General features: G+C 42.9%; 2 protein-coding genes across 8 annotated transcripts in view; one reads left to right on the top strand and one right to left on the bottom strand.

The window, feature by feature from the left end:
• Positions 1–19,473, bottom strand: part of LOC310843305 (disintegrin and metalloproteinase domain-containing protein 21-like) — a 36,328-nt gene extending 16,855 nt beyond the window's left edge. The window contains exons 1-12 of one of the 7 annotated variants that reach the window (XR_014563574.1): positions 19,192–19,472; positions 15,443–15,519; positions 13,224–13,285; positions 12,872–12,950; positions 12,319–12,395; positions 11,398–11,599; positions 10,071–10,139; positions 7,962–8,033; positions 4,014–4,186; positions 3,524–3,602; positions 1,813–1,970; positions 291–456 (exon numbers count right to left, since the gene is read on the bottom strand). Coding sequence is in view for 6 of the 7 variants with exons in the window: in XM_083736430.1 (XP_083592556.1) it covers positions 291–456; positions 1,813–1,970; positions 3,524–3,602; positions 4,014–4,186; positions 7,962–8,033; positions 10,071–10,139; positions 11,398–11,599; positions 12,319–12,395; positions 12,872–12,950; positions 13,224–13,285; positions 15,443–15,519; positions 19,192–19,321 (1,344 nt within the window). In the remaining variant the exon portion in view is untranslated. Of the gene's footprint in view, positions 1–290; positions 457–1,812; positions 1,971–3,523; positions 3,603–4,013; positions 4,187–7,961; positions 8,034–10,070; positions 10,140–11,397; positions 12,418–12,871; positions 12,951–13,223; positions 13,286–15,442; positions 15,520–17,409; positions 17,493–19,191 lie in introns of those variants that run through there. The other 6 variants (XM_083736430.1, XM_083736428.1, XM_083736427.1 and 3 more) reach the window with 6 other exon arrangements.
• A 217-nt stretch (positions 19,474–19,690) lies between these two features.
• SLCO2B1 (solute carrier organic anion transporter family member 2B1) overlaps positions 19,691–27,740 on the top strand; it is a 74,554-nt gene continuing 66,504 nt past the window's right edge. The window contains exon 1 of the mRNA XM_083736724.1: positions 19,691–19,711. The gene's annotated coding sequence lies outside the window, so the exon portion shown is untranslated. The remainder of the gene's footprint in view (positions 19,712–27,740) is intronic.

The following is a 27,740-nucleotide window of genomic DNA, read 5'->3' as shown; positions in this document are numbered from 1 at the left end:
TTCCTATGTGCATTTCCTTGGGGAATAAGTCGCATTTAACGTAACAGGACTTATATCTGAGTAGACAGTATAAGGCTATGCTTGTCTAAATAAGCTCTGTTAACTTATTTAAGTATGAAACAACAGTAGCATTGATTTGCTAAGAATACAGAATAGAAGATTTCGGAGCAGACTGAAAATTTAGAATCGGTCATTGTCCTCCAGAGCAATTCCACAGCTCAGAAAATATATACATCTACACTTTATTAATTCTTCTGTGCACATCTTTCAGAACAGTCTTAATGCCTAACCTCATTGTGGCCGCAGTCACACTCTTCGTCATCCTCAATGACACCATTTCCACACTTCTTTTTGATAATTACGTTGCTAGGTATGTCAATAAGACATTCTTTTCCTGGTTTTCTTATTGCATCATAATATACCTTCCTGCTGCAGTTACTCAGCCTTGAGCATGTTCTGTAACAGAGGAGAAATTATTGTCCAATATGATGAAATGATTTATTAAATATATTTACTATTCTAATTTGTATCTTGCCTTTCAGGGTACAAATTCTTCTAAGGTGCTGTACAACAATAGATAGAAACAAAAATAGTTAAATTATTTCAAATCCTCAAAATATTGGAACACACTAGGAGACAATGTATAAAACCACTTATTCCTTAATTCAGGAAGACTAAGGAAGCCAGGAATAACTGCACCATGCTGCTACTCAATGAGGAATACACTGTAAGCCCCACTCACCTGCCATCTCATACCAGGTTCCTTTGTTCTAATGGCTCATTGCCCCTCTGACTTAATTAGCTGTTAACATACCCTGATTCCATCTCAATATTTAGGAAGTATTTAGTACACATCTCAATACACAAGGTCTAGCTATCACTTCACACAGGAGACTAGCTTAGCTTTTGACACCCCAAGCCTTAATTTTTTTCGCTCTAGAAGACGCACCAGACCACAAGACGCACCTAGTTTTTGGAGGAGGAAAACAAGAAAAAAATATTCTGAATCTCAGAAGCCAGAACAGCAAGGGGGATCGCTGCACAGTGAAAGCAGGAATCCCTCTTGCTATTCTGGCTTCTGGGATAGCTGCGCAGCCTGCATTCTCTCCATAAGACGCACACACATTTCCCCATACTTTTTAGGAGGGAAAAAGTGAGTCTTATAGAGCAAAAAATAAATTAAAATTTAATTTAATTTAATTTTAAATAAATTAAAAAGTAAATTCTGTCATCTACTGGACCCAGGAATTTAGGGTGTCTAGAACCCACAAACTCATAACAATACTTTGTAAAAAAATATAGTTTTTTATTTCATCTATCTGATAATTAAAGAGAATTCTTATCTTCCTTATCTTCTCCAAAGAAAATCCACAAAGGAGCTTAATGTGTGTGTACTGTAGAAGGTTCTTCCAGTGGGAAATCTACCAAGAAACTGTTCAGTTCTCCACAAAATTATTGAGAATGACGTACTCTAGCATAGCTCCCATTTATTTCAAGAGGGATTACAAAATAACTTTCAGGTGGAACTGCCTACAAGTTACCTGAAGCACATAATTAGCAGCTTTGTCATCATGCTTGTTGATGAAAAGGGCAATTAAGATCAGGGTTGCAGTGGGGGAATGAAAGTCGAGCACACAGCACTAATGGGATGCTTAATGTAATCTGTAGTTTGACTCTAAGAAGGACAGCCGAGCAGAATGTCTTTAGTGGCAAGAAATGAACTGAGCAAAAATATAACGTGACCAGCTTTTCTTTCCAAACCCAGACAAAAACACTAGAAAGAAAGAAAGAAATCAATTAAGGACTACTCACGGATTGCCGGTTGCTGCCATTATACACCTGCCAGGCTTGGTGCAATTACAGTCACAGCCCCGAGCTTTGTTTAAGGGTGTGTCATCGTGGCCAAAGCCAAGAGAATGACCCAACACATGCGCAATTGTTTCAGCATCAACTTTAGGATTTCTGTATGTCTGAGATACAATGAGGAAAAGGAAAGAAGGGACTGAGGTAATCAGAATATCAAACACTTTCCATAAGTACATACTTCATTAACATCCTTTGAGTATATTTCAACTGCTTTAAAAATATGTAAATTGGGTTCTACCCTACAACTATATTTTTTTTTGGAAGATGATTTCAGCATTTGTGCTATTGAAAGGAAGTTCTTTTTCTCTCCCCCACCCCCCATGTTATGCCTTAATACATTTTGAGACCTGGATTTGTTTTGTCCTCGCCACTTTCCTCTTTTTCAGCAGCCCACTCCGCCCCCAGTCCCAAGCTGAGTAGTTCACATGGAGGCCTGAAGAACAGCTGCTTCCTCCACTCCCTCAGCGGGATTAGCCATGAGACAGAAGACCAAAAGCCCCTGCTGACCTGCCTGTCCCATTCCCACCCCACTTCCTAGACCAACAACCACACAATTTTGTCCTCCTTCCCATCAGCACCCCCTCAAGTTTGACAGAGGAGACACAAATTCAGTCATCCACCACCTCCTGTCAACCTTTCCAAACTACACAGCAGTCCCCAATGATGCCAGGTGTAGTACCAGCACAGGCCTAACCCCAAACCTGGGCTGCTCCCTTTCCAAACAATCCATGCCCGAGGTCTGATGCCAGACATGGTCCCATCCTCCCAGACAATCACTCTTTTCCCTCCCCATCACTATCACTCAGGTGGAGCTTGTTGGGGCCTTTCCCATGGCACTGCAGCCTCATCACTTGATTAGAAGCCCCTGTGCTTGCCCATGCAGGCCACCTCCATTTTCCTAACTATGGCACTGGGACAGGTTAGATCCAGCTGCTAATGATGGATGGACATTGAAGGCTGTAACCAAGTGCCTACTCGGCATAGGTCCAGTAAAGATGTTTTCAATGGGGTTGCACTCACCCGGAAGGATCAGGTGCACTGCTTGGGGGTAATTAATTTTTGCCACTGGATGTACAACTGGTCATATTGCCTTATACTAGCTTCAGCTGGTGGCCCAGCTGAAGCTCTATCTGGAAGGGAATAAACTCGCTTCAATGATCTAGGCCCAGCTAACCTCAAGGCTGGATTACTGCCATGTGTTGTAGCCATAATGGCTCTGCTCTGCTTCCACAGTCAGAGGCAGTATGCTTCTGAATAACAGTTCTGCTACTACACTCAGGTCCACTGGCCTGATCCAGCTGCCTATTCTTATATTGTTATGAGAGCAACTAATAAGTTAATTAAATAATAGTATTATATTTGTACAAGGGGTGAATGGTGATAGAACTATCACTCTTGCCTCAATCTACAGTCCACATTTGAGCCAAATCTCCTTTCCCTGGCAGATGTTATTTACATCTTTTTTAAAAAAACAAAACAAAACTGCAGCAAATTTCCTTAGGTCACAGGTAGCTTGGCCCGAATGGAATGCAATGGAATGGCAAGGAAGGTCTGGAGAACTAGTGGCTAACCCCTATTTATCTTCCTCCCTCTGGTAGCCTACTAATTTTAGGAATATATTACAAAGGCAAAAATAAAGATACTGATAATCACCTACATGAATAGCAGACACTGAAACTAGAGTGTAAAGACAAAACCGGTCCCCCCAAGAAAGTCCAGCAGGAAAACCTTTAGCCCTATAACATAACAGAAGATATTACTGTACATGTTATAGTTATAAAACACTGCAAAAGTTACAGAGTGGCTATCTTGCCCAAGTTTATGAGCAGAACATTTTAATCTTCCTTTAATCTACAGATTTAATGTAAGCTTCCTCCCTGTGTATATTTTGTAAGAAGCTGGAGTATGAATGAACAATAATAATCATGAAGAAATAAGCTAAGACCAAAGACAAGGGAAGGGTCCTTGCTAGGGTTCCTACTATAAACTGATACGGGTACAAATGAATTCATTACTTGTGTATTTGCCACTCTGGGCTTCTTTACGATAATGATGATGATGATGAGATAATGTAATAATAATCTGGCCTTTTCATATTGTTGAAAAAGAAGGCAGACAATTTCAAGAAAGAAACTGTAGAGTCTTACGTAATTATTCCTGAATGATCAAAATGCACATTTGGCTGAAGCTCAGAGATGGCATATTGGTAAAATGCAGCTAAAGTCACGCCAAGATTCTCAGTATCAATTGTTATGTAGTCTCTTTCTGTCCACAACTCCAATCCTACCAAATAAAGGTGAAGACCTAATGGCAAGTATATCTGAAAACAGAAAACACCAAATCGGGCAGTTATAACGCATAGTATTGTTGCCAAAGTGCCTCCATTTTGGCCAACCCACCACCTTCAGTTTTCCCTTTCATAGTTGTTATGGTGTCAAGAGCCAACAGCAATGTTGCCTGGCGGTCAGGAACAGTGCCCATCCCTCGCGGCTATGATGAATCAAAGAAACCTAGAATTGTGGAGTTGAAAGGGACCTGTTGAGAAAGAACAACTCTTTCTCAAGTTACAAGAAAGGAGATTCCAACTAAACATCAGGAAGAACTTTCCGACAGTAAGAGTTGCTTGACAGTGGAACGGACTCCCTCAGGAGGTGGTGGACTCTCCTTCATTGGAAGTTTTGAAGCAGAGGTTGGATCTCCATCTGCCAGTGCATGCCCAACTACACTCAGTTTTCTCTTGCCTCTGTATAATGAAACTGAAGAGGACATTATCACTTCCTCCCAAGGTTCCCAGTACAGTGGTGCCCCGCAAGACGAACGCCTCGCAAGACGGAAAACCCGCTAGACGAAAGGGTTTTCCGTTTTGGAGGCGCTTCGCAAAACGAATTTCCCTATGGGATTGCTTCGCAAGACGAAAACGTCTTGCGAGTTCCTGCGGGTTTTTCCCCCTCCCCCCCTTTTCCTAAGCTGCTAAGCCGCTTATCAGCTGATCCGCTGATAAGCTGCTTAACAGCTGATCGCTAAAAGCCGCTAAACCGCTAATAGCGCTAATCCGCTAAGCTGTCAATGGGCTTGCTTCGCAAGACAAAAAAACCGCTATACGAAGAGCCTCACGGAACGAATTAATTTCGTCTTGCGAGGCACCACTGTACTTCCACTTTTTCCAGCAGTTCCTTCTTGTTGGTGAGGACCAGGTCCATGAGAGATTATCCCCTTGTTGCTTCTTCCACCTTCTGGGAAAGGAAATTGTCAGCAAGGCAATGGAGGAATTTGTTGGACCTTACGTTCTTGGCAGAGTCTGAATTCCAACAGATATTGGGGTACTTGAAGTCTCCCATGAATACTATATCTCTCCTTTTTGAATGTTTGGTAATCTGCTCTAGGAAGGCATCGTCTAAGTTTTAGCCTGGCTTGAGTTCTACAGCAGACACCCACAGTAACACCACGATTTCCCTCTCCTACAATTTTTACCTATGCATTCTCAATCTGCCCTCATGTCATGAATTGCTTCTCAAGTGTACACCTTTACACATAATGCTACTCTTCCTCCCTTCCTGTTTGGTATATTCCTTTTGAATAAGTTAAACCCCTCAATTTCTACATTGATGCAAATGTCATAGCACTTGGATGCTGCAGAACAATGTCTTGTTTGCATTTGGGTGTCAAGGAAATGGGACATTAGGGTTTGAACTAAATGACTCTTTGGGTCCCTTCCAACTCTACATTTCTATGAAGGCATCACTCTGCCAGTTTTCGATGAAGTATACCAAAACCTTATACACAGCCTTTATAACAATTTTCAGAAATCATCCCTGGCACTTTCAACCCATTTGAATCCAGTGGTCCTTCTTTTACAGCAGACAATTTTTAATATACTTGTTTTCCTAAAGTTATAATTGTATTTGGACTCCTGTATTTGATGTATAATTAAGAGCAATCTGCTTGATTGACTCTAGCTGGGTACACACCCTGCATTCATGCCCACTGAAAATCCTACTGCGATTTGGGGGTGCCTGCTCTCCCAGTCATGGGCACAGCCAGGGGGGCAGAGGGGGGCAGCTGACCCCCTAGATAAAGTAAAACAATAAAAATATTTAACTAACTGACCAAGCACATTGGTTCTGCTGCCCCCCAACAAAGTCCTCCCCCCCCAACAAAAATCCTGGCTACACCTATGCTCCCAGTCCTTCTTCTGCTGGTTGCCCTACTAAGGCCTGAGTACAGCTGGTCCAATTTTTGCATGCAATATGCTGCCAAGCATACTTACCATACTTCTTCATTTGTTTCAACAGATTAGGGACAGGTAACAATCCCCGTCATTTACTGAATTGAATAGGATCCAAATGTAGCAGTCCGATTGGTCCTAAAACAATAGGATTCAGAATGCAGCAGTCTGATTGGTCCTAGAACAATAGGATCCAGAATGCAGCAGTCTGACTGGTCCACAGGAGCCACCCAATCCAGCTCCAGGTGGAAGTGAATCCGCAACCTGATTCGCCTACAGGAGAATTCCGGAATTAGCCAATCATGTGGGGCTCACTGTGTAAATAATGTATATAAAGCAGACATTCTGGGGGAACTTCCATTCCTCCTCACCACTATGAGCTGAATAAAGAGCATGAAATCCTCTTTTGACTCAGAGTATACAGTGGTACCTTGGGTTAAGTACTTAATTCGTTCCGGAGGTCCGTTCTTAACCTGAAACTGTTCTTAACCTTAAGCACCACTTTAGCTAATGGGGCCTCCTGCTGCCAGAGCACGATTTCTGTTCTTATCCTGAAGCAAAGTTCTTAACCTGAAGCACTATTTCAGTCTGTAGTCTGAAGCGTATGTAACCTGAAGTGTATGTAACCCAAGGTACCACTGTATTTCCATCCCTCTTATCTCTTTGTCTCTCTCCCCTCACTTTTTCTTCCTTGTCTTCCAACACATTCTCTCTCTTTGTCTCATCCACCCCCACTCTTTCAAAGATAGCTTTCCCAATTTATATTTCTAACAATGGTTCAGAGATTGATGCTTTGTAGTATTTTCCCCTTGTCTTCAAATTCCCTTTTGGGGTTAAGTTCTGTAGTCCTGTGTCTTTTTTTCTCTTTTTCTTTGTTAAACCCTTCTCTTCCAAAAAACCTGATAGTGGTACTCTAAATCACCCTAATCCTTCAATAATTTGAATGCTGATGCTGTTCTGTTTTTATAATGCTGTTGCTTTTTAAGTGTTTGTTTGCAGTATATTTTATGCTATTTTACTGCTATAAATTCTTTATTGTATTATGTTCTATTACATTATTTGTTATGGTCTTATTTGTAAGCTACCTTAACGATCCTTCACGACTGAAAATTCATGGTATGAAATAAAATGAAAAATAATAAATAGTAAGTACCCTACCATCACAGGGAAGGCTGTCACTGCAAGTGCCTTCCACTTGCACAAATGGAAGGACAAAACATTATGCTTAGAATACTGGGGCACAATAATTCAAATAGGTCATTTTTGACTGAATCACTCAAGAAAACGAAATCACAAACAAAGGGGTTAGAGACTCCCTGGTCAGTTATCATTCCATTTCACATCTTTCTTTTGGAGAAAACAATGTAGTTAAAAGAGGTTAGCTTCAGTTTAAGGTGCACCTGAATTTTCTAGTCTTCTGGAAGTGTACCTGTTTGTTATTTAGACTGGATATGGCCTGAGGCTACACTTACTATATGCAAAGAAAAACATTATTTAAAAATACTAGAAAATAAGAAAAAATTCTAGGGCACCACTAAATTGATTTTAAAAAACACAAGAATATTTGCAGGGTCAAGATGCGATCAAAGTTAAACCAAAATCTTGGATATCTTAATTTTCTATTGGGGCAGCAAACAGTTCTCCATGAGATTCACAGAAAAGACTTTTAAAAGAAGCAAGAATTCATTGAGATAATAGGGTTTCACTCCATAGTTTTCTGTTTGTCTAACTGACAAACTTACATATAAAACCCATGGGAGAATAGTGCCTGCCCATCTTGCTTCATCTCATATTTTGTGTATCCCTGTGACCATTTAGAGTGATTATTTTTAACATACCCTTCGCAAAAGGTCTTATAAAATATACTCACGCTGTGAACATCAGAGATCATACGAAGCATTATCAACACTAACTGAGTTTCATTGCGATGATTGAGAATAAACTAAGAGATAGAGAAAAGGAAAGACAAAATGTTTAACTATGACTTGGGTTCTTCAGATGCATTCAAATTCCCTCCTCATCATTAATACTCCTTTGGATAATTTTCATTAAAATATTGTATGTTGAGAGTTTCATAAACCTAAGATTCTAAATGAATACAAATAATCCATACTATTAGAAACTACAATCGATATAAAAAAAGGTGTGGGATATATGCATTTTTCAACAACTATTGAAATTAGTAGTGTAATTTCCCCCCTCAATAAACTATCCTGATTAATCCATTTATCTAGCCAAGGATAACTATACACATCCTAATAACTCAAACTCTCAATATGTTTTAACTGGAAGTCTGTAGTCCTGAAAACAAACTTGAAAGAGATCTGAAATATTTATGTTGATTGGTGTGGGCGTGGGTGTACGTGTCAGTGTATGTATATGAACACCACAACACACACATAACTAGCTGTAAAGTAACAAACATGATATGTAATAAAACTGTAATTTTAATCGGCATATCAAAAAGCACACTTCCTGATGGCAACATATCATATCTTCTATGTGTATTGGTATCGTACAGTCCAAGGATTGTCAAGTCCAAAGATTACAATGCAGTTCCTGTTGGTACTGCCATTTCATGCTGATATCTTCCTTATGCATTGTCCTACGCCTTAAGAGTGTAACAAGCAAAACTACCTTCTGCATCGTCCTATGTCTGAAAGTGTGACAAACGGAACTGATCGGTAACAAAGGCAGCTAATAGTAGAATAGTTCTCAGGCTACACCCTTGCTTCGCCCATCGGGCTTCTTCAGTGACAAAGTTTCCAGGAAATTCCTCGGTGGGGTTTTTTCAGCCGAAAGTAGAAAGTGGTCCTCAGGAACGCAGAAGTTGCCAGTCAAAGATGCTCAATGTCAATAACCATTAAAACTATGCTTATATAGAAGCAAGCCCTAAAACCCACTGAACTGAACTGTGCTTTTTGATACAAAAAAAAATCCTTCCAGTAGCACCTTAAAGACCAACTAAGTTAGTTCTTGGTATGAGCTTTCGTGTGCATGCACACTTCTTCAGATACACTGAAACAGAAGTCACCAGACCCTTCTATATAGTGAGAAGGTGGGGAGGGGTATTACTCAGAAGGGTGGTGGGAATGGGTGATTGGCAGATAGCTGTGATGAGCCTGTTGACGACTCTTAACGACTGCAATAGGTCTTACAGGAAAAAGCAAGGGGTGAGGTGGTGAAAAATGGCTTTGTCATATAAATGAGATAAGAATCCAATGTCTTTGTTCAGACCAGGTCTCTCCATGGTTTTAAGTTTGGTAATAAGTTGCAATTCAGCAGCTTCTCTTTCCAGTCTATTTCTGAAATTCCTTTGTAGTAAAACAGCTACTTTGAGATCTTGCATAGAATGTCCTGGGAGATTGAAATGTTCTCCTACTGGTTTCTCTGTCTTGTGATTCCTGATGTCAGATTTATGTACGTGACACCACAGATTTTCTGAGGAAAATACAATCTTTAAATCTTTGTTTTGACTATGGCAGACCAACACGGCTTCCTATCTGTAACTGTGCTTTTTGATATGATTAAAATTACAGTTTTATTACATATCATGTTTATGTTACTTTACAGCTAGTTACCTGTGTGTTGTGGTCTTCAAAAGATGGTTCACGTAATGAGGCAATAGTAGTGTTTGTTGACTTAGTGTATGTATATGTACATATGTTACTTGTAAGCCACTGGCATGATTTATATCTTGAAAGGCAGGATATAAACAGTGGCAATAAGCCTACCATATATTTTAAGGTGGAAATGTCTGCTTGATAGGCATTTGAACACCTCTTAATATATAACAAAATTTTGCATTAGGAGGTTTTTGTCTATGTTTAGATACAATTGGACAACATTTTGACTCAAGACAGTGGACATCAAACCTTTAAAAAGTGCATTGATTTTTTGGTCTCAGAATTCTTGAGCAACACCAAAAATGAGGCTGCTAGTAAATAAATATGGCAACATTTACTATGGCAACATTTACCGTGCTTTTGTCAACAACAGCATAATATTCTAGATATCTGATAGGCGGGTCATATTCAAGATCATCTAACTGAAAAAAAAAATACATATAACAAAGTTTCATTGCAGAAATGTACCATGAATATTCCTTTAGAAGAAACCTAAACAGGCCTATCACCTAAAATTAACCTTACAATAAACAACTATACCCATTATTCAGCTAGAAGCTCTTACCCCAATAATTCTATTTCATCCATCCTTTACCCTAGTTAAATTTATTGGTTTAGTTATTTATAACCCGATAAGAGACGTTATCTGGGTGGCTTACATAGCACCAAACTTAAGAATCACCCGTACAATCTTATGCAACAAAAAAATTGCAACAATAGATTGAAATGAATAATATTATTATTTTAATTTATTACATAGCCTTAACTCAAAGTTCCCAGGGCAGGTTACAACAATAGAAAATGCAGTATTAAAAAGTTTAAACATTTAAACTGTTGTTTTAAACTGTTTTTAACTTTGTATGTTAAGTGTTAGAGATCTTCCTCTTTCAAAACGTTTCTTCTGCAGATACAATAACCAAATGTGCCCCTAACTTACACTATCGTCTCCCTTCTTCTCCTTTCTCATATTCAGGGGCATCAACTATACAGGGTGGAAGGGGCTTTGTCCCCCTTAATATTTGTGGGTAGGGGGCCAAGCCCCCCAATACTGAGGGGCCCCAAACAGATCAGCCTCCCACCTGCAAACACACCCTCCGAGCTCCCCATCCCCCACTTGCCGATGGGCAAGCGCTTGTGTGCCGGCGGGGGCGAGGCACAGAGGGCCATCTTCACTCTCTGTGCTCTCCAGCCCTTGCCGCTGGCAGGGCGCAATGGGGATCTCTGCAGGGGGCGCCTGGTTTGCATCTCCCCAGATTGCGCACTCAGGGCAATGGCCCCCCTGGCACCTCCCACCCAGCGCATGATGTTGTGCATATGATGTCATGTGACGCCGGGCCCCCTCAATGTGGGGGGCAAGTCGGTGACCCTGCTCACACTCCACATCCTTCCCAGTCAAGACTACCATCCCTACTCTCTTTCGAAGATCAACATATTCAGCAACAGAGGATGTCACTAATATCTATTTCCCACCAAGCAGCCATGTGAAATGGCAGAAACTATGAAAATTGATGGTGGGAACCGCGCTTTTCCATTTCCCTTCTACCCACCCCAACAGTCAGGAATGTATCTTTCTACATCCCCAAACAGGGAAGAAGGATCTTAGGCTTAGAATATTTAAGACACATTTGGTACATAAAATCAATTTAATGTATGGATTCAGCAAAACCAAAAACTACTTACTCCCGTGGCAGCAGGAATTGGGCCATCACTGTCAACTATTCTTATTTCTCCAGCTTCACTTCCTAAATATGTTCCACCTTCAATTATTCCTCTGCACGGTTCAAGGTCCTCTGGAGTCTTTCGATAAATAAGGTGTTGAAATGTGGAAGAATTCTCAATAGGTTCAATTTCATAGCATAAAGTCCCAATTTGCACATGTCCCCTGGGGGTTTGGGACGGAAACCCAAAAGACAGACTTAGGGTCAACAAATCAGCAAATGCATTAAGCCAGGGAAAGGCAATTGATGGTCCTGGATCCATATTTATCTGGCTTACCATCAAATTTTAGCTTGAGTGAGTTCCCACTCAGTATAGAACAGTAGGTTTTGCTGTGTGGGTTGCATTGTCTAATATATTTATCATGGCTTGTATATTATCTTTGAGAAATATTACCCTAATAAAGCCCTTTGGTGTTCATTGATGTATTGCCCTATAACATAGTTTAATCTGTTTGCCAAAAATTTATAATGCACATTTAAGATGGAGAACAGCCTGTGGCATTCAACTTTATGTATGTTGCTATGAGGTTTCATTCCATGTACTTGGAAGATTCATAATTTGGATCATTTCATCATATAGTTCCTTAAGAATTGATGTTTATTTGGTACTTAGAATTGAAAGTATAATATATTTAGAATTGAAGGTATAACAAGTATGTCTTGGGTCCCAAAAACTGCCTTCTTCCCACAGTGCCTTATCATTGCGTTTGCATATACAAGAAATGAAAACTAAATTAAACTTAGACAGTTGTTTTACCCAACTCTTATGGAGGGAAATCTGCATAAAATCTACTCTGAGAATAGCTGTAGAGGCAAAATTATTCACAACTTAAGGCTCATGGTATATATATCTCTTTCAGTTCTACCCCAACATCTTTATTACCAAAGCCCAAAGCAGGTAGAGAGGAAGGCCTGAGAGTCTAAGGCGTCTTCCACATATCCACCGTAATAGCAGTCATCCTGCAAGGACCAAACACACAACCTTAGGAAAAAATCAAATGAAGTTGAATAGAACAGCTTGACAAAATGATTGAACCATGCTCAGCTCAGGGTTAATAACTTTGACATCCTGCACAAATCCAGGTGATTCATCATAAAACCCACACATTATTATTTCTGAATCACTTCTCATGAGGCATCTTGAAGTGATTTACAGTATGATATCTATAAAACAGTTCCATACATAAAAATAGTTAAAAACAATTACATATTAAAAAATATAAAAGGAGCAAAATGCAGAACAGTTTGAATAAGATATTGGGTTTCAACCAGAAATATTGATACTCCAGACACTGAAAATAAATCTCCCTGAGTTCTACATAAACTTTCAGAATTTACCATAAAAAAATTCCATTTCCACATGCCCATTTTTTAAAAAATTGGGCACATGTCTCCTAATGCCTTAAACTATTGGGGTGCATATGAATAAAATTTACCTGAATATATGGATAATCTGCAATCCGGTCTCCCTTCACATTATATGTATAAATAGGCATATTTGCAGTTATAAAAGATCTGAAAGTTTTAAAATAAATTAAATGGCAGAATTATAGTTTGCTAGTTGCAATCTCTGAGGCATGGTAAAGTATTACAATGGATTAAGATAGCTACTCCTCTGAAAGTTACTTTGTTCAACGATGGGCTCAAACTTTCATTTCTATTTTCACATCTTATTCTTATATTATATCTTAATAAGGAAAAAAAGAGTAGTCTTCCACATCTACAGGGAATGCCTCTTGGGACAGAAGTCGCACATTCAACAATTTATCAACGCATGCAGTCACTTACCTCTGTTTAAGATGAATAACTCTGTCATTTTCTTCCATTTTAATAACATAAGATATATCTGTCTAAAGTTAGACAAGGAGGGGGGAAATGCAGAACAGTTAATTAATTCTCATTACCATCCTCTCTGAGAACTTACTCTTAATTTATCATGTGTTCAAGCTTGGAGAGGGTGGAGCTTACGAGAAAAGCTGAATCTAACAGTTATGTACTTATTTATATAAATCAGTTGGTTGTAAACTTGATTAGACCTATTCATGACTGTCAGGGGTTCAGAAGGAGAGACACAGGAGGGGGAGCAAATGGAGAGTGAGGAGGAGGAGTACGAGGGGGGCGCAGGCAGTGACAGTGGCCAGAGTTATTCCACAAGCCTCTCTAGCGAATCGGAGGACTCACAGAAGGGAGCGCCGGTGGCCAGAGCGAGGGGGGCTCCAGGGGGGAAGCCCCAGGAGGAAGGGGCTAGCGGGGAGTCCCTGAGCAGCAGTTGGAAATCAGGACCAGCTTCTCCACCAGAGCGCAGTGGGGAGGGGGAGTCCCAGGAGTCGGGACCAGTGTCCTCACCACCAGAGGGAGGAGAGGAGTCAGGTTTGGCAACGCCCACATCAGGAAGCGGGGAAACGGTCAGAAGGAAAGTCACCGGCTGGGCGCGCGCGCCAAGTTCAAATGTACAGGAGCGCGGCACAGCAGGGAGCCCGGAAAGGGAGCCAGGTCCTAAAGCCCGCTGGAGGGAGGGGCAAGACTCAGGAGGCTCAGCGTCAGAGGAGTCCAGGAAGGAGGGAACCCCAGAGGGCAGAAGGACCCAGCGCAGGAAAGAGCAGCGCAAGAGGTGGAGCCGGGCTAGAATCTTAAACTGGTGTGGGTGGAGCAGTGAGTCAGAGGGGACTTAGCCGGTCTAGCGTCAAGACGTGGGTCTGCGCGCCCAGAGCTTGGAAATGGAAACTAAACTTTAATAAAGACTTTTGTATATAACATCCACTGGGCGTTGGTCCTCTGTGAGCTGGGACCTAGCGGCAGTCCTGACAATGACTATCAGTGTTCTGACTATATATCTATGTACCATGTTCTGGGAGCAAATGATGTCAAAACTAGTAATAAATTTTGATAGGGAAATCAGACACCGATTATCTTTTGTTGTTACTTTTTAAAAATTAGTGTTCGTACAGAGAAGAAAAGAATTCATTTTAGTTTCTAATCCAGAAGGTCCCCTTTCCTTTCTCCAAACTTGTTTCAGCAAGATTATGCTATTGTGATTTAAAGAAGAATAGGCTTGGAAACAGCCGAGGCACAGTTTCCCAAATTCTCCAATAAGATTTTTGAAAAGGAGAGTTTGAAAAGGAGAGTCATGTCAGACTAGAGACTGCGTCAGGGAGATAGGTATAGTAAATGTTAACTCACAGTCATCCAGCAATTAAAAGAGAAAAATAATATTCTACCAGCAATGAACTCCATCAGTGTGTATGCATGTATGCTGGTGGTCAACAAAAGAGGTTTAAAGACTGTCTCAAAGCAAATCTTTAAAAATGTAGTATAAACACCAACAATTGGGAAACACTGGCCTGCAAGAGCTCTAGTTGGAGAACAGCCTTTACCAAAGGTGTCATGGGCTGTGAAGACACTCAAACTCAGGATGCAAGGGAGAAGCGTACTAAGAGGAAGGCACATTTGGCAAATTCACACCGTGATCAACTCCCGCCCGGAAACCTATGTCCCCACTGTGGAAGGACATGTGGATCCAGAATTGGCCTCTACAGTCACTTACGGACTCATTGCTAAAACCGTGTTTATGGAAGACAAACTTACTCGGCTATGAGGGATCGCCAAAGAAAGAAGATATGTATATATGTGAGTATGAGTATAGTATATATCACACACACACCAAACTCTAGTACAGAGCTTTCCAAACTATGTGTCGCGACACTGCGGTGTGTGTATCGTGTAAACACTCCCCGTGTTCCTCCTGGAGCTGGAAAGGGTTTAGTTTAACCTCCAGTTTGCTAATAAAACAGAATTATTGAGACTCCCAGGTATAGGGCAGTATTTAAATTCAATAAATACTAATAATAATGACTGTCACGATATGATGCATGTCTAAAGTGTGTCACCAACATGAAAAGTTTTGAAAGCTCTGCTCTAGTAAGTACTAGATCAATGACTGCACTTTAAGAAATTAAGTTTTAAGAAATATTTGGAGCGACTCAAATGGTATTCAAAAGGAAAATTACTTTGCTACCCCTTGATTCCAGCCGCTTTGGCACTATTACTTCAGAGTAAATGTATCTTTGTGTTGGTTGTACAAAACCTAGAAAGAAACAGAACAGTGAAATCAACATTTGCAATCCATGGAATATCTACTTTCCCATTCTGATGCTTTAGAGCCAAATTTAGTTGTAAATTTAGTTTTGAATTTTATTTAAAAGGTTTTAATGCCACCTTTCAGTGAAGGGCAGCTTACAACAGCATAATAAAATAAAATAAGAGATAGCAATTAAAGCAACAACATGAAAATCAACAAGTGAATAGATAAAAGTGAGCAGCAAAAAAAATCTATTAAAAACAGCCTATGAAATCCAGCAAGGGACGCAGGTGGCGCTGTGGGTTAAAGCCTCAGCGCCTAGGGCTTGCCGATCGAAAGGTCGGCGGTTCAAATCCCTGCGGCAGGGTGCGCTCCCGCTGCTTGGTCCCAGCGCCTGCCAACCTAGCAGTTCGAAAGCACCTCCGGGTGCAAGTAGATAAATAGGGACCGCTTACCAGCGGGAAGGTAAACGGCGTTTCCGTGTGCAGCTCTGGCTCGCCAGAGCAGCAATGTCACGCTGGCCACGTGACCCGGAAGTGTCTCCGGACAGCGCTGGCCCCTGGCCTCTTAAGTGAGATGGGCGCACAACCCCAGAGTCTGTCAAGACTGGCCCGTATGGGCAGGGGTACCTTTACCTTTACCTTTATGAAATCCAGCAGAACAGATAAACCTATAGCCATCTTATGCTAGATTGTTTATTTTGTTAAAGCCAAGGCAAATAAAACTGCCTAGGCATGGCACCAGAATGACACCAGAGAGAGCAAGGTGGACCTGCCCAAGGAAGACTTGTTACAGATGGTGTGCCCTGACCTGCTCCAGCCACCACGTGTGTGACTATAGATGGTGGGATAACAGAGAAGAGGACTAGGAATAAGGATTGGGAAGGCTGGCATGGTAGGAAGCAGTCTTTCAGACGGCAAGCCATTTAAGGCTTATCAGAAATACTTATCAAGCCCCGATTCCTGAAATGAGGGAGCAGCTCAGTAAGAGCAGTGGCGGAGGAAGGGGGTGTGGTGTGGGCAATGCGCCCTGGGTGTCATCCTTGGGGGGGGTGACAAAATCCCCCCTGGGCGGATCGCCACCGCGCTGATCGCCCCCGTGGGTGGAGCGCCATCACACCAATAGGGATGCCCAGTGCCCATAGGGACAGAGCACACCGCGGGGCCTCAGCTGCCGTACAGCTGGGGGGGGGCAGCAGGCAGACAGTGGGCGGGATGCATAGTGCCCAAAGGGACAGGCCATTCCTATGGGCACCATGCCACGTCCCTATGCCCCTATGAGTGGTTTGCCCCACCCCTATGGGTGCACCGCCCCAGGTGCCCAAGAGGCTTCTTCCGCCGCTGAGTAAGAGCTCTTTAAGAACTGGCCAAATATCTGTTTTGGAGTTTCCAGGAAATCTTGAAAGGAAGTCCCATGTGCGAACAAATTGCAATAGCTTAATCGTCTACATGGTTGTACTGCTTCAATCCTTTTGTTCCAGCAGTCCAACTGCACAAAGGACTGCAGGGCCAGCCAGCCAAAGGTCATCCTCAAAGGAAGGTCTCCATCTTCTGCTACTACGTTCTGTTGCCGCAAGCCTACTTTGTTCATGCCGCTTTGCCTCTAGGTGTCAGGAGTGTGTGCAGGAGCCAGGCCCTGTGACCAGTAGGGCTTCGCAGGACTGGGGCTTTCCTAAGTTTGTTCTGAAGAGGCAAGGCATGGCCACACAGGTGAGGCCACTTGGTAACTCACAGCACCTGGTGGCAAGAGCCGGGAAGGGATATAAGGCCAGCATTTCCCTTTGGCTCTTTGCCACAGCAACACACTTCCTGCCTTGCTGAATTTGGCTTCTTGACTCCTTGCTTCCTGATCCTCGGACCTTTGGCTTCTTGATTCCTTTCTTCTGGATCCTCAAACCCTTGGCTTCTTGACTCCTTGCTTCCTGATCCTCGGACCCTTGGCTTCTTGACTCCCGGCTCTCTGACCCTCTGACCCTTGGCTTCCGGACTCGTGGCTTCCGGACTCCCGTTCCTGCTCCCACCCTGCTGTCTTGCCCCCGGTCCCAACGTCCTCAGCCGGGACTTCGACCGCCCATAAACCAGATCATGACACTAGGCTGGCAGCTGGAGGGCCGGTTAGCACACATTTGGCCCAAGGCCTTCCAGTTGCCAAAGGAAATGCCACCGGCAGCTGAAACTTGCATCTTGAGAGCACCTGAGCATTTGTTGGTTGCTCAGCTGCAAAGAATCGAGTGCCGTCGCTGAGGCGCAAAGGGAAAGCCCCATGGAGGAAGGGAGAGGAATGAAGGAAATGAAGTGTCCTAGTATTTTTAATAATAATAATAATAATAATAATAATAATAATAATAATACTGGATTTTTCCGTATTTAAGACGCCCCCATGCATAAGATGCCCCCTATTTTTGAGGACTCCAAATTAAGAAAACACTCCTCAGCACTACCTATGTATAAGATGAGCCCCAATTTTAAACCTAATTTTTTGGTAAAAAAAAACAAAACCCTAGTCTTATACACAGAAAAATACGGTAATAATACTTTATTATTTATACCTCACCCATCCGGCTGGTTTTCCCCAGTCACTCTGGGCGGCTTCCAACAAAAGTTTTAAAATACATTTACAATTACCATATTTTCTCATGTATAACACACACACACACACCCTATTTTGGGGGACTCCAAATTGAGAAAATGGGGGAAAACTGTATCTGTGCATAAGACGACCCACAATTCTAAACATTATTTTTAAATAAAAAAACCCTAGTCTTATACATGGAAAAGTAGGGTATAGCCTTGACTGCCCCCCATCCCAGCAGCAGCCCATTCAAAAGAACATAAGAGGAGCCTGCAGGATCAGGCCAATTTCATTTCGTTTCATTTAAATTTTCTACATTACATACTATATGCAAAGTGATTTACAAGCTGAGGAAACAAGAAAATACCCAGCAAAAGACCACACATCTTATAGCAATCAGATCTAATACCAAAAAAGTCATAATAAAAACCTAACTGAGATTATATCAAATAAAGCAACATTCAACAATCCATTGGGATATAATAGTGCAGAATAAAACCAACTCTCAAAATATCCGCTCTTAACAATCCACTCTTAGCAATTACCGTAAATGATTACTAAACTATAATTCACTTTTAACAAACTATAATCCACCGTCTAGTCCACGATCCTGTTCTCACAGTGGCCAAGCAGGGGCCTGAGTGGGAAACCTGCAAGCAGGACTCGAACGCAAGACCCGTTTCCTCTCCTGCAGTTTCCTGCAAGTGGGATTCAGAAGCATTGCTGCCTTCAACCCGGGAAGCACAACTCAGCCGTTGCGGCTAGCAGCCATCCATAGCTGTCTCCCCCTCCACAAATTGGTCTAAAAACCCTTTCGGAAACCATGCAAGTTGGTGGCCCTCACTGCCTCCTGTGGCAGGGAGTTCCACAGCTGAACTGCGCAAATCAGGAGTTTATTTCCTCTGCCTCTTCCAACATTCGGCTTCTTCCCACCTCCACAGGGGAGCAGGTGGGGAACCTGGTGCCTGCCAGATGTTGTTGGCCAGGGATGACAGGACCTGGGGCCACATCTGGAGGTCCACACAGAGGTTCCTCATCCCTGCTTTGTAGGCGGCACCCTTTATACTGAGGGTATGGGATTTTATTCTATTTTTAAGAAAAACACACCAGGTCCAAGAAGGAGGAGGAGGAGGAGCATCTCTAGCACCACCTCAGAGCAAAATATCCCCAGCCTCTGTGGGGAAAACCAAGTCAAGGCCTTGAGCAGCTTCTCCTCAGCCATTTCCCGCCAAAACATTCCCCTCCTCCCTCCTCAAGTGGTCCAACTGTCATTTGGTTTCAGCATCCCAAGCTCTCCGCTGCCACTCAGCCCGGAGGCCCGCCCCCTCAAAGCCCCCATTGCACCGTTCGAAACTCAAACTGCCTCCTCAGACTCAAGAGCTCCAATAGCAAGCGGGCTCAGTTTCGAGTCCCTCCCTCCCAGCTCTTCGGTTGGCTTGTTGAGCATTCGGATCCTGCCCCCTCAGAATCAATGTCAACGAAGGCACCAATCCGCTCCGGTCCTGCCAAATGCCACTCTGCCCAACAATGCAGAGTGTGCCAAATAAAACCTTAGCTGCAGCTGCTCCAAGCCCCACCCCTTTAGAGCTCAAGCTGTCACTCGGCTCCAAACTCCGCCCCTTTCCAGGTACTTCCTGGTGTGCCCTTTTTAATGAAGGGCCGTCATATTTCAAAAAGTGAAAACCAACAACTTGTTGAATTCCCAGACATATGGCAGCCCAATTTAATCTTCAGTGTTTTACTGTTTTATATATATGCTTTCTTGGGAGAAAAGCAATGACGAACCTAGACAGCGTCTTAAAAAGCAGAGACATCACCTTGCCAACAAAGGTCCGTATAGTTAAAGTCATGGTTTTCCCAGTAGTGATGTATGGAAGTGAGAGCTGGACCATAAAGAAGGCTGATCGCCGAAGAATGGATGCTTTTGAATTATGGTGCTGGAGGAGACTCTTGAGAGTCCCATGGACTGCAAGAAGATCAAACGCATCCATTCTGAAGGAAATCAGCCCTGAGTGCTCACTGGAAGGACAGATCCTGAAGCTCCAAGACTTTGGCCACCTCATGAGAAGAGAAGTCTCCCTGGAAAAGCCCCTGATGTTGGGAAAGATGGAGGGCACAAGGAGAAGGTGATGAGAGAGGACGAGATGGTTGGACAGTGTTCTTGAAGCTACCAGCATGAGTTTGACCAAACTGTGGGAGGCAGTGGAAGACAGGAGTGCCTGGCGTGCTCTGGTCCAGGGGGTCACGAAGAGTCGGACATGACTAAACAACAACAAAATATATGCTGTAAGCCACCCAGAGTGGCTGGGGTGAGGTATAACCATAAACCAGCCAGTTGGGTGAGGTATAATAAAATAATAATAATACCACCACCACCACTGTGATCTGCTTCATGGTGTGTGTTATAAGAAAAAAAACCCTACTCCTTTCCCTTGGGCACCCAAGGCCCGTATAGACAGTGACAGAGCTTCATGCTCCGGCACTGGAGGGCGGAGAGCAAGCAGGGGCGGGGCTGGCGGGTATTATGGGGGCGTGGCACGCTGCCCACAGAGGCGTGGCTCACGTCTTGGGGGCGTGGTGCTCTGCCTGCAGGGCGGGGCTCCCAGCGCGGGTGGGGGGAACAGCCGCAATGGCACCCTACTGGGGACGGTGCGCTCCCCCCACACTCCTCTTCCTCCACCAGTGCGTATTATGGGGGCATGGCACGCTGCCCACAGAGGCGTGGCTCACGTCTTGGGGGCGTGGTGCTCTGCCTGCAGGGCGGGGCTCCCAGCGCAGGTGGGGAGAACAGCCGCAATGGCACCCTACTGGGGACGGTGCGCTCCCCCCACACTCCTCTTCCTCCACCAGTGCGTATAGAGTAAGGTTATCAGATTTTTTTTAAATGATCCGGGAACACTTTCTCTTTTTTTCCCCTTTTTTTTTTTTGGAAAGAGAAAAAAAAAGTTATTAAAAATAAATAAATAAGAAGTAATATCTTCTCTTCTGTGGTCTCCTCTGTCGCACGGCCTTCCTCTGGGCCCCAGCCTGGTCTCTTGGGGCACTAGCCGCCATGGAGTAGGCTCGGGTCAGGCCTGGGATCGGCCATGTTTCTTTGTCCTCCCAGTGCTCTCCTACCTCTCGTCTTCAGCGACGACGCGGCAAGGTCGCTCCCCTCTTTTTTCTCCTTCCTCTTTCTCTTCTTTCTCCTTCTCCTCTCCTCCTTCTCCCTGCATCGGCTCCAGGGTTTTTCTGGCCCCGGAGTCAGCCAGGTGGCCAGGCGCTCTTGCTCCTGGCTCGATTTAGGGGGGGGGTTCAGCAGTTCCCCCAATTGACATGCTGGGTGTCCCCGGTTCCCCTTTCGGCAGTGGCAGCGGCAGTCTCCGCAGCCCGGAGCCAGCCTGGTACCGCAGTTGGCTCTGGCTGGTTTCAGGAGCTGCTCACTGCCGTGGCGCCCACCATTTTGCCTCACCAGAAGTCCCCATACGATGTGTCTTGTGCCATTGAACCAATCATGCTTCATTCCCTACTAATAAATCTACAACAATTAAAATATAAAAATGGGGACATCAAATGAAATCCGGGGACATTCCGGGGACGGATTTTTGTCCGGGGACAGATTTGTAAATCCGGGGACTGTCCCCAGGAAACGGGGATGTCTGGTAACCATAGTATAGAGTCCTTATGTAGGTTCTCTATCGGTAGGAGAAAATAACAGAGGCCAACCAGAGAATATTGAGAAGCAAAGCAGCTAGTAACCCTGATCTTTATTGATCTGTTGCAACAGGGTCCTCACTCACCACACGCAGGAGGGAGGAGAGAACCCTGAACATTGTTATGCAAGCCCTTATATAGACTTTTGAAATTGCCTCCCCTGTAGCTCAAGACCACGCCCCCAAAACATCATACATACAGCACAGAAAGAGGTGGTCCCCAGCAGAAATTTGAGTGTATTGCTTCTTTGCTGTCTGCCAGGATACCTGATAATGCCTTATTTGACTGCCTTTTCTGGGTAGCCTGGCCATTCCTTTGAGTTGGTAAATACTTAGTTCCTGAATCTCTTACGCATATTGATAGTGTGCTCACTTGCCAGACTGTACTTACAGGGAGGTCTAAGCTCATACAGTCCAAAGACAATTGGAAAGCTTTTCCCATTTCCTTCCTCCTTGCAGAGAAATACTTGAGGTCAATTTAGGAGAGTCAAATTGGCTTCAGGATTGTTCTCCTGTACTCTTTCAGACACGTTGTTCATATACTTCTGTATGTGTTTGCCTGTACATTTATGAACACTTTTTTTATATATGTAAGGCCTTAGAATTCATATAACTGCGTGCAAAATCTTTTTGATTAAAATAAAACTGTAAAAAAATAATAACGTGAAAGTTAATTTCCTAAATATGTCAGTGGTTTCCGGAAAGCTTAAATACTGAAGCCCCAATATAACGGCCACCACCAAGGAGGCTGTGTCTGTCATGCAACCCATCTTCTCTGCAGAGGCTTTTGTCCCGTCCTGGAAATGTCTCAGGCTGGGAGGAAGGCAAGTGGGCATGAGAAAGGAATACAGGAAGGTAAGTCATGAGAGGGTGGACGGATTGGGTCGCTAGTATCACCTGCATGCCCTTTTTACTTTTAAAAGGGATTCCTCCACACCTTTCTACTATGCTTGTGGCAGTTCTGTGGTTGAGCATGCAAGATTGATGCCACTGTATTTATTTATTTCTTATTTTATTTTATTTATCGGCTTTCCTAGATTGTTCTCTGGATCTATGAGCCTCTCTTTTAGAAGAGATTTTGCTAGAAGTTGCAAATCACTGACTTCATTCTCAGATGGCCATAAGGCCCAAGTGATTTGCTTCCGCTGAGCTTCCATGCAATTATGATCTTATTATTCATAGCATTATTTATATCTATCATTATTATATCTATATCATATCATTATATCTATATCATTATTTATTTATAACCAACTCTTCACTCTGCATCATTTTCTTTTGAAAGGTATGGACCATATGATGTTAAACAGGCAAGCTATTGCTTACTTAGGAAAAAAATAAAATTACTATTCCCACTAATAATAATAATTCTTTTCAGGGATTGTGACTGAAATGACTCAAATTTGCATTTTGTGGTTATGTTGACTTTTAATTTTAACCCTGTTGCATTGTTTTTGCTTCCTCTCTCCCTTCTCCTTTCTTTCTCAATGCTATTGAAATGCATGTCCTTTCTTAAATAATTAAAAGTTTTTTAAAAGTAGAAAATACACAGTGTACATTAAAAGCAAAACTGCAAGGATAAACAGATTTGTTTATCAGAGCAAACAAATCAGATGGTAGATAAGTTCCAAACACTGTTATAGCAGCCTGCTGTTTAATTCCTCACAGACAACTTTATAGCCAGTGTTCCCAATCTGAATTGTCATTGAGAGTAACAGGATCCGTTAGTCACCGATAACTTATGTCTGGGGCGTTTTTGCGTCATTCCCTAGCACTGCCTGCAGTGCCTGAACAGATTCCATCTTCAGCCCATGCAGGAAAAAAAATCTGACGATAAGAAACTTCTTCACAGCGCTTTTCACTTCCTTATTCCTGAGGGTATGAATGAGAGGACTGACCAAAGGGGTTGAAATAGCAAAAACCGCATTGCTCATGATATGGACATCAAAGGGCATATTGGCTTTGTAGGAGAGGTACGCCATGGCAATGGAGGCATAGTAAATACCAACCATAATCAGGTGGGAGGAGCAGGCTGAAAAAGCCTTACTGCGTCCTTCTCTGGAGTTGAGGCGCATGACAGAGATAATTATGTGAGTGTAGGAAATGGAGAGAAGTAAAACGGGACGCAGGTGGCACTGTGGGTTAAACCACTGGCTAGGGCTTGCTGATTGGAAGGTCAGCAGTGGGTGAGCTCCCGTTGCTCGGTCCCTGCTCCTGCCAACCTAGCAGTTCGAAAGCACACAGTGCAAGTAGATAAATAGGTACCGCTCCGGCGGAAGGGAAAAGGCGTTTCTGTGTGCTTCACATGATCTGGAAAAACTGTCTGTGGAAGCAGACAAACGCCGGCTCCCTCGGCCCGTGAAGCGAGATGAGCGCCGCAATCCCAGAGTTGTTCGCGACTGGACTTAATTGTCAGGGGCCCCTTTACCTTTACCTAAAAGGGAGACAATCATAGCAATAGTAAATTCTTGAAAAGTTCTGAAATTAAGTGTAGGAATTTGGACAAGCTGCTTGGACAACAGCCAAGTGGTCACAAAAGCAATGATAAACTTTGGGCGTTCCACTAAAGTCCAGCTGGGATCGGGACCAACAACGCAGAGAACCAGGCACTTGCTGCCAACCAGATATTCACCGTCTTTGTCATTCGGACTGTGGAATGCAAAGGATTGCGGATGGCTTCATAGTGGTCATATGACATGACAGCTCAGAGGAACGTTTCAGTCACCACTAGCCCATGGAAGCAATAAATCTGCAGGAAACACCCCTGGGCATAGATATGCTTAGAACTGACCAAAAACATTTCCAACGTTTTGGGAATTGTTGTGGTGGTGAGCAGAATGTCTAAGAAGAGAGATTAGTTAGGGAGAAATACATGGGCTTGTGGAGTTTTGCATCTGTGACCACTGCCAGGATGATGGAGAAGGTACTGGCAAGGATTAAGAGGTAAAATAGCAAGAAGAAGAAGAAGAAGAAGAAGAAGAAGAAGAAGAAGAAGAAAAAGAGAGGGGTCTGATGGTCTTGAAAATTAGGAAAGCCAACAATGAAGAAGTACTGAACCAAACTACCAGTAAAGATGCAGTTCTCCATTGTTTGAATGCACAAGGTGTATAGGAAAGAGATCATAGAGGTATACAGTGGTACCTCTGGTTAAGAACTTAATTCATTCTGGAGGTCTGTTCTTAACCTGAAACTGTTCTTAACCTGAAGCACCACTTTAGCTAATGGGGCCTTCTGCTGCTGCCGCGCCGCTGGAGCACGATTTCTGTTCTCATCCTGAAGCAAAGTTCTTAACCTGAAGCACTATTTCTGGCTTAGCGGAGTCTGTAACCTGAAGCATATGTAACCTGAAGCGTATGTAACCTGAGGTACCACTGTAATGTCAGCTGCATCACTAAAGAACATAGGGCTGTATTTAATAATAATAATAATAATAATAATAATAATAATAATAATAATAATAATAATATTTTTATTAATTTCTGTGGGTCTCTGCTGAGTCAGACTACCTTTGTATACAACCTTTAGGATTGAGGTTTCTTAAAGTCTTATTATATAATGTTGACAACTATATTTACTTATTTATAAGCGTATTCATAAAGCATCTTCATGATCTAATGACACTTGCATCTCACACCAGGTCCTTAGCGCCACTTAGTGTTAAGTCCTGGGTCACTTCCCCCCTGGTTGGTTCTAGGGCATCACAACTCAGATTTCCCCACATCATTGTGGTTAATGTTCAACACAACGGATGACTTCTTCTCAGCATCAGCCAGTTCCTCTAGTCTAGAGTCTCAACCTTTGTAACTAGGGGAGACAAGTCAGTATTCAGTCCTAGCGTCCATCACAAACCCATCCCTAGATAATGATCCATTCACACAGAACTGTGAGCCTCCGGCCTACCCAAATCATCTAGTCTGCCATATGGACATTATAATGTTGGAGACTTCAGAATCCAGACCAGAATGGAAAAATCCAGGCAGCAATATTTTTTAAAAGAAGTTTTATTGACTTTGGTTTATTTGTCAGACAAGCAAAGCAAAGTGGGTGCATTCAGCAAAAATGAGAGAATGCCCCCGAACACCAGGGGCAGACAGTTTTTATCCCCTTAGGCAAAGCAAAGTTCAGCCTCTAAACTCACCCCCCAAACATTCCCCTTTATGCATATTCATTGAAGCTCAACCAATTAAAGAATTGATGGTGGCCCTTCGGTTCAAAGCTGCATTATCCACTAGGTGGCACTGATGGCTTAAAATCCTCTTGACCTATTTCCAATTCCTTGTAAAACCACATTGGCCATCCGTATTCTCACCTTATTTTGTGGTGGGCTACATCTTTCCTGTTGTTCGCTCTATTCTCGGTCTGTTTACGGGAATTGGGTCAATAGCTAGAGCAGGTGTGAAGTGCTCTGACCACATTTGCTGCATTTACAAAAATGCTGTGTGCAGGCAGAGGAGAGAAATAGTTTTTAGCTTTTAGCTTGCTTCTTATAAACTGGCTTCAGTCTGGCTCTCCAAAGTGGACCCAGGTGGACCCCTGGTCCTCACTCCTTCAATAATACAGACGTACCCTTCCAGAAATATCTGTGTGTGAAAGATACAGGAATAAAATAATGTTTCTCAAAATATGTTTCTCAAAATATGTATTCTGTACCATGAAAAATAAATTAAAAAACATTGTTTAAAAACAAGAAGAAGAAGAAGAAGAAGAAGAAGATAAGGTGCATGAAGAACTTATAGATGCTAAGCAACTATGGCAGATGCTGTCAACTTCTACCAATATGTTGTATCTTACAGTAATTGCATTTTCATGCTGGCAGAGAAATGTTACTCATACAAACACAACTGGAATAGTGATGGCAGGATCTAAAACAGGGGTCAGCAAACTTTTTCAGCAGGGGGCTGGTCCACTGTCCCTCAGACCTTGTGTGGGGCCAGACTATATTTTTTTTTGGGGGGGGGGAGGAATGAACGAATTCCTATGCCCCACAAATAACTCAGAGATGCATTTTAAATACGTTTGGCCCTCAGCTGGAACTGCCATTCTGGCTTTATCACACTTTCCCCCATTTCTCCGTTGTGCTGCTACTGTGTACTGAACCTGCCTGCTGTTTGCATATGTTTGCAGAGATGTTTTGATTCATTTTCAGGCCCGCGGAGCTATACAGCCAACAGAGGCAGCCTGCGTATATCGTGCCGCTACCGGCTTTCCTTGTTTCATAGCTGTTTTTTATTTCTCTCTCTCTTTTTTATGTGGTGATTTTCTCTCTCTTTTATGGCCTCAGCTACTTCCTGAGCCCCACTGCCTGTTCTTTATTCTCTGAATCTTATTTTTCTATCTTTCGCCTTTAACCTCTTTTCTATTCTTTCATCATCAACAACAACAACAGCAACATCATCTTTCTTTCTTTCCCCTTCTCTATTTCCCCACCTCCCTTTTTTGTGTTTCTATTGTATCTATAGCAAAGTTTTGATTTGGTTCAAAAAGGGGGGGGGGAGAGATATCAACGCTTTGTATTTTTCTTTGTCAATGGGCTACTTTTAAAATGAGGCTGCATTTTAAATTGCATTTTAACCTGCCTTTTAAATTGTTTTTTTTCCTTTTCCTATTATGTTTTTACTGTAATTTTGCTGGTGTTAGCCGCTCTGAGCCCAGCTCTGGCCAGGCAGGGCGGGGTGTAAATAAAATTATTTATTATTATTATTATTATTACTGGGGAAACAATCATGCAAAGAAGGAGGGCATCACATGTCATCCTCGGATGAAGGGCAGCATTGAAATTCAATAACTAAAAATAAAAGTTGGCATCCGTCTGTCTCGCAGGACAATGGAGTTATTAATAGAATTTATTTTGGAAAATAAAGAACACATTGCAAATATAACGATGAATAAACCAACGCTGAATGAATAAACACACACACACACACACGCACACACACTGGCCCACTGTGGCCTTCTCTGGCCCAG

The sequence above is a fragment of the Podarcis gaigeae genome, assembly GCF_964106915.1.
Source record: "Podarcis gaigeae genome assembly, chromosome: 4".
Classification (NCBI taxonomy): Eukaryota; Metazoa; Chordata; class Lepidosauria; order Squamata; family Lacertidae; genus Podarcis; species Podarcis gaigeae.
The sequence above is the reverse complement of the archived record's forward strand: the minus strand, read 5'-3'. Positions and strand labels throughout refer to the sequence as shown.